General features: G+C 63.7%; 1 protein-coding gene across 1 annotated transcript; it reads left to right on the top strand.

Annotated features, from left to right (window-relative positions):
• Position 1: 1 nt before the first annotated feature.
• Positions 2-6,228, top strand: CLBA1 (clathrin binding box of aftiphilin containing 1; the record flags this gene model as incomplete). Its single annotated transcript, XM_077756742.1, has 5 exons — positions 2-259; positions 1,804-1,949; positions 3,431-3,560; positions 4,541-4,654; positions 5,482-6,228. Coding segments are annotated over 5 exons (813 nt in total), but the record flags the coding sequence as incomplete, so codon positions are not given.
• Positions 6,229-6,514: the final 286 nt, after the last annotated feature.

A 6,514-nucleotide genomic window follows, 5' to 3' on the forward strand; every position in this document is an offset into this window, starting at 1 on the left:
GTCCACGACCTCGGGAGGCGGCGACGGCGTTTCCTGCGTCTCCGCGCGCACCGCCCGCGCTCCGGACCCGGGGGAGCACAGCAGCGCCTGGGGGGAGTTCGAAGGCTTTCGGGAATCTTCAGCCCAGTCTCAACACTCCTCGCAACCCTTTGAGCCTCTGCACAGCCGCGCAGACCGCGGGCCGCAGAGCGCGGCTTCCGCCCCGACGGAGAGAGGCTCTGAGCCGCCGCGGCGGGGCGGGCCCCGGGCGGCCTCTGAGGTATCTGTGCCGGGGCCCGTGCTCCCCGTGCGGCGCAGCGAGCTGTAGGCCGCCGGCTTCGGCGGGGCGGCCGGGGAGGGGCCTGCTTCAACCCCGGCCTCTGCCCCTGGGGGGCTGGCGGGCTGGCCGGCTGTGCAGGGAGGGGACCCGCCGGGGCGACTCAGGAGCTGGGCCACTTTCTGTGCCCACCTCTCCAGAGCCAGGCACACCGGCCTTGCCTTCCCTCCCCTCCTGAGGCCCCCGCCTTCCGTCCGCCCACAGCCCCTCACCCCCGGCTGTGCTCTCCCGGCCCCTGTGCAGGCACTTGGGAAAGAGCTCTCTGTCTCAGCTGTCACTCTTCCTATTTCCTTTTTTTTTTTTAACTGTTTTTNAGAGCCCGACGCGGGGCTCGAACCCACGAACCCTGAGATCATGACCTGAGCCGAAGTCGGACGCTGAACCGACTGAGCCCCCAGGCGCCCCTCACTGCACCTGTACTGAACCCCCCACCTAGAGTCACTGGCAGTCTGCGTGACGATCGGGCGCTGGGGATGGTCCGGAGAGCCCAGGCCTTGTCCCCTGGGCCCCCTGTTCTACCCTCCCCGACCTGACCACCAGTCCTACCTTTTCTGTGACTGCAGCTGACCCTGCTTTTTCTCGTCTTCCTCCTCCTCCCTTGCTTCTCTTTCTCTACCGTCTCTTCCCAAGGGCTTACCCCGGGCTCCATGAGAACAGAGAAGGCACAGGAGGAAAGATTTCACCGGTTCCAGGGATGAGCTGGGTGTTTCCTGAGCCAGCCGAGGATTCCCGGGCCTCTGCCGGGATCCATTGTGCACGGGGCCCGCTCTGCTCTAACACTTGTGCTGAAAACAGGACTTGTGTCCCAGCGTGATTAATAGATCAGGGAACAATCTGCGGATAGTGTGAACTTTGCGGGAGACACTAGGTGAATGCAGAGCATCACCCTGCCGAGCGAATATGTACACTGTGCTCATGCACATCGCTAACAGCTCCCGGCCTGTCAGCACGCACACCTGGCACTTCCTGCCGGACTTCACACGCCCTCATTCCAGGACTTCACACTAACTCCCAACCTTCCAACCTGAGGTCTTCTTCCAGAAAATGCCACACTATTGTCACGTGGGTAGACTTCCCAGCCGGTTAACACGTGGGAAGCACATTTTTATGGGTGCCTCTTTTCTCACGTACCTGACAAGCTTGCGTGTCGTGCCCTAACCCCGCTCCCCCGCACCCCGTGGGAACAGCAATGGTACAGTCATTACACGTTTCATTTGCACCGAGATTATGTATTTGGCATAAGGTAACATAACTGAGTTTTTCTATTTTTTAAAATTAATTTATTTTAGACAAAGAATGAGCACGGAAGGGGCAGAGAGAGAGAATCCTAAGCAGGCTCCACACTGTCATGTGGAGCCCGATGTGGGGCTTGAACCCATGAACCATGAGATCATGACCTGAGCTGGTCAGACGCTGAACCAGCTCTGCCCCCCAGACGCCCCTAACATGTTTCTTCTAATGCTGATGTGTTTTTCTCTTTTTTTCAGCCCATTCTCAGCTATGAGGATGTTTTCAGGTTTGCTTTTCAGGAAGTACCAGTCCAGCAGGCAGCTGAAGGGGTCTCCCCCTTGGACCGCATCTTAGAAATGAGCGATGAGGGAAAACCTGGCTGTGAACCCGTGCACAGACTGTGGTAATGAACTTAAATTGGAACCAACATTTTTCACGGCAACTCCGAGTTTATGCTTTTGGTTGGTAAAGTGGACCTTTATCGGGAGCCCATCTCTTAGCCCCCACAGCCTTGGAGCCACGGGGTCCTCACAGAGGGACGGGGCAGTGCGGGTTGATGCTGTGGCCGTGATCCCTCTTCTCCGGCCCCTGTTTGTCCCCCTCCGCCCCCACCAGCTCCCCCAGGGCAGGACGGGCCGGGGAGTGCCAGCTCCTGGTGTCTCCGTGCACGTGCTGGGGGTGCGGAAAGGACGGGGGTGTGGGCCCTGGGCACAGGGGCCTCCTGCGGGACCTGACCGGTGGTCCTGAGGCCCCAAGCAAATAGCCCAGTGTCCTGGAGGGACGTTCTCAGCAGCCCGCGTGCATCCGGTGCGAGCGGGAGGCTGGCCGTCCTGGGGCCTGGCTTCCTAAGGGCAATCACACACGCCGCTGTTTGCAGATGGCCGTTTTCTAAGCCGCGCCTCCACTGAGCGCCGACAGAGGGCGGAGGGCCGCGCAGCGGATGGTGTGTAGTGGCTGAAAAGGTTGAGGCCCGTTGGGCCGAGGCCACAGGAGGAGGGAAGGTGGGCGTGAGCTGACTCTCGTGGGCCCTCCATCCCTCTCTGCAGACAGGCCACTCCTGGGGTCCAGGCCAGTGCCCGCCCCCGGGAAGCCCCAGCAGAGGCCTGGGGACAGAGGCCCGAAGCCCAGAAGGCTGTAACCACCGTGGCCCAGAGGGCCGTACACCCTGTGGGTGTGGTGCTTCCCCGAGGTGTGGTCCAGGCCAGTAGGCAGGTCGAGGGGCCTCTGGTGGCAGCAGAGGGTGGGTGGTCCTGGGGCCCAGGTCTGGCGGGGCTGGAAGGTGGGTGGTACTTTGGGGTGTGAGGATGACTCGGAAATGACGTGGGCACTTAGTGTAACTGCCCCGCGGCAGTCCTCTGTGTGCACACCTCCCTCCCTTCGTGGGAGCTGAGCTAGAAATCGTGGACACCACCTGGTTGATGGGGGGCTAGAGATCGTGGACAGCACGTGGTGGGGGAGGGGCGGCTAGTAACCGAGGACGATGCATGACACACCCAGTGGTTTGTCCTCTGAGCGTTGCTCTGCCCTGGTTTTTGAGTGTCTCTGTGGCTCCTAGTGCAGCTTGTGGTCCCCGAGCTCATGGGGAACAAAACCAGAGGAGCACTGGGCTTCTAGAAGCTTCCGCGCCTTGGAGGAGACACCGAGTCATGACCAGATGTTAGGCAGAGCCAGGGGTGTGCGCTCTGGGGAGAGAGAAGGCCGGGGAGGAGGGAGGGAGTGCCGGGTGTCCGCGGGATAGCTGTCTGGATAAATGTCCGCTGACGCGGCCTGCTGCTCCTTTTGGGAGCGCTTTGCTCTCAGAATGCTCAAAGGTCCGGTGCCCCTCTTAGCTTCTCTTCTCTCGACTTTCTTGGTTACCTTTTAATTTACGCATCTGCCTTCCAGTTCTGAGCCCCGGAGACTCTGGAGAGCTCTTCAGAGCACACAGAGCACATCGGCTTCTCGATGGCTCTGGAGCGAGTCGCGATGCCAGGAAAACTTCTTGCTTGTTCTTGGAATGGATGCTGCCCGGAAGGTGATGCAGGTGTAGCCAGGGCTCCCGGGGTGCGGCTGGGCTCCGCAGCGACCTGGCCGGCCATCCTAAGGGCATGGCAGGGGGGTAGGGGGGCTTGTTGCCAGGAAGCAGCAGGTGAGGGAGAAGACTCACTGGTTTCCGGCACAGTGGGGAGAATGTGGAGCGCAGGCAGGGAAGGGGCGAGATGGGTCAGCTCATCGGCATTAGGCACCTGCCCTGTGCCGGGCTGACGGATGTCCAGATGCGGCCCAGCCCTTGGCACGCAGTGAGGAGGGGCTGTGGCCGAGGGCGATGACACACACAGCATGTGTGGGGGGGGTCCTCCGGGGGCTCCCCTTCAGGAGGGGCTCCGGCCTGAGTGCAGCAGGCAGAGGGGTGGCGTTAGCCGCCAGGCGGGACCCCGGTGCCTGAGCTGGCAGCCAGCAAAGCTGGAGTGGAGGGGCGGCGGGCGGGCTGGCTGCGAGTCAGCAAAGAAAACGCAACTCGTAGTGAGAGCAATCTTTTGGCAACTGAGTAGACAAAGACCCTTTTCTGTTGTAACGTGTTACGGAAATGTTCAAACACGGGGAACATAAAAGGGGCTGGCGGGCCTTGGTGAAGACGGGGCCTTGGGGACGGAGGCTGGCTTGGCCGAGGGGCCTCGTGGGGCTGCCCAGGAGGGAAATGAGGGGAGGAAGGAGCCGGAGGGGCCCCACGGCCACCAGGAAAACAGCCGGGAAGCTGGGGAGCGGGCGGCAGCTGGAACTGGAGGCTCAGGTGGGGCAGCTCCAGGGCTGGGGGCTCAGCCTGGAGGCGGCAGAAGACTGCGGTCCTGGAGGGCCGGGTGGCCCTGGACCGGGTGCCAGGAGGCTGTGGACCGGGCCGCCATGTGGCGGCACCCCGGTGGGCTGTGCCAGACGGCTCCAAGTTAGCCAGAGAAAGAGTGGACAAAGTGGCCCTCTGTCCTCCTTCCCACTGGCTGACAGGGCTTGTCTCACTAGAACCTTTCCGGAGACCTGGGTCACATTCTGGAATGTTCCGACCTCCAAGAGCCTGAAGAACTGGGTGTACGCACCATCTGTGCTCAGCCCTGCAGGGCCCTGATCCAGACCCAGGTGAGGACAGGCCGCAGCCCATGCTGGCCTCGTGCGTGGGTCTGTGTGGGCACCTCCCACCTAAGTGCCTCGGACTCACGAGAAAGGCGCGTTCCCACTGTCCGGGAGGGCGGCGCCCGTAGGGCAGGACTCCCGGGGGACCTGGTGGGCAGCCGATGGCCGGGGAGGGGGGCAGTGAGGGTGGCGGCAGGCCGGAAGCTGGAGCCCTGGTGGTGGCCCCGGGCGGCGGCACGCGGGGAGTGTCCGCCCAGGTCCCGCTCTGGTGGAGTGGACAGTGCGTGCTGAGGGGGACTGGGCTGCTGCGTGGATGCTGGGAGGGGGCGGGACCTGGGCTGCAGGGCGGATAGAGCTCCGGAGAGACCCTGTCGTCTGGCCGCGCGGGCCATCTCCATGATGCCCGTGTCCTGGTCCGTCTGCTCCTTGGAACATGCCACCGGGCAAGAGGCAGGGGCCATCTCGCGGGACGCAGGGGCGTCTGCAGGGGCGCCACTGCCAGTAGCCCGCCCGCTCACAGCTCAAGGGCCTGGTGACCCTGGGGAGGAAACGGGCCCGCAGCTGCTCAGGGGGCCGGAGGCTGGGGTCCTAGAATCGCTCTGGTCGAGGCGGCCCCGTGCGGCCCTGGCCTGGGCACACAGCCTGGCCGTCCTCCCAGCGTGTGCCCCCTTTGCTCCGCGAGAAGCCGGGAGTGGGCGGCGGTGTCCCGTGCGCATCCGCGGGGACCGCACGAGGCCAGCAGAGAAAGCCCGTCGGGGCGCGGCAGGCCGGCCTCGGGGGCAGCAGACCGCCGGCCCTCCCAGGCCCTAACCGCGCCTTTCCTCCCGCGCCAGCCCTCGGGGCCGTGCGGCGGCAGACGGGGGAGCCTGAGCGCCTGGAGCCTCTCTCTGAAGACCCCCTCACACAGGAGCGGGCAGTGCCTCACAGTCCCGCGGACAAAGAGGATTTTCAGTCCACGTAACCTAAAAATGACCTTGTTTAATAGTAATGTTTGCTAAGATGAGAGTCCTTGGTATTTTTATGAGAAATTTTACATTTTCTTACTGGCTGGATTTGCTCCTGGAAACCAGCACTGTTTTGTGGGGGTGTTTCTCAAACCCCAAGTCGGGTTCCCTGGATCCTCATGCAAACCAGGCTGGGGTCTGACTGCTTTGGGAGTGGGTCCTTCTGCAGAGCCATCCCCAGCAGCAAGGGGGCGCCCCGCTCCCAGGAGCTCCGCCCCAGCCCCCTCAGACGAGCCCAGGTGGCATCCAGGTGGCATCGGGGGCCCTCTGCCCCGTGAGGGACCCCCGGTCTGGCCGCCGGTGGGGGCGCACCGGCGTGGCCTGGCTCTCCGTGGGGGGTGTCACCAGGGGGCCGCCGTTCCCGCGCCCAGGAAGCGCGCTCCGGGCCCGGGCACACGCGGAGGGAGCGCCAAGCCAGGGTCTCCCCCAGAGCCCCGCAAATGCTCCCCTGCACCACTGCTGTCGGGGGGGGGGCTCTCCGTGCCCCGCCCTCCTCCCCGGCTCTGAGCTCTGGTCCTGGCAGGGGGCTCTGCGGTTTGTAAAATTTGATGAAATAAAATGGCCTGGATGAGCCCATGTTCTTGCTGATTCGTCTGTTGTGTGGGGACTGTGCAGAGTCCTGCCCTCCANTGCCCCAGCCTGCCCCCTGCCTGCCCCTGCCCCTGCCCGCCTGTCTCTGCCCCCTGCCCTCCCCTGCCCCGTCCCTCTGTAGAGGTCTGGGGGCCTGAGGCTGGCTGAGCAGACGTCACTGTCCTGGGAAACCACCACAGTGGGCTGTGCCAGCTCCATCAACCCAGCTGTCAGACCCAGAGTGACCCCGTGGGGACACACTGACCGGCACATGTCGCCTGTCACGGGAGGA

Source organism: Crocuta crocuta, unplaced genomic scaffold, assembly GCF_008692635.1.
Source record: "Crocuta crocuta isolate KB4526 unplaced genomic scaffold, BGI_CrCroc_1.0 scaffold729, whole genome shotgun sequence".
Classification (NCBI taxonomy): domain Eukaryota; kingdom Metazoa; phylum Chordata; class Mammalia; order Carnivora; family Hyaenidae; genus Crocuta; species Crocuta crocuta.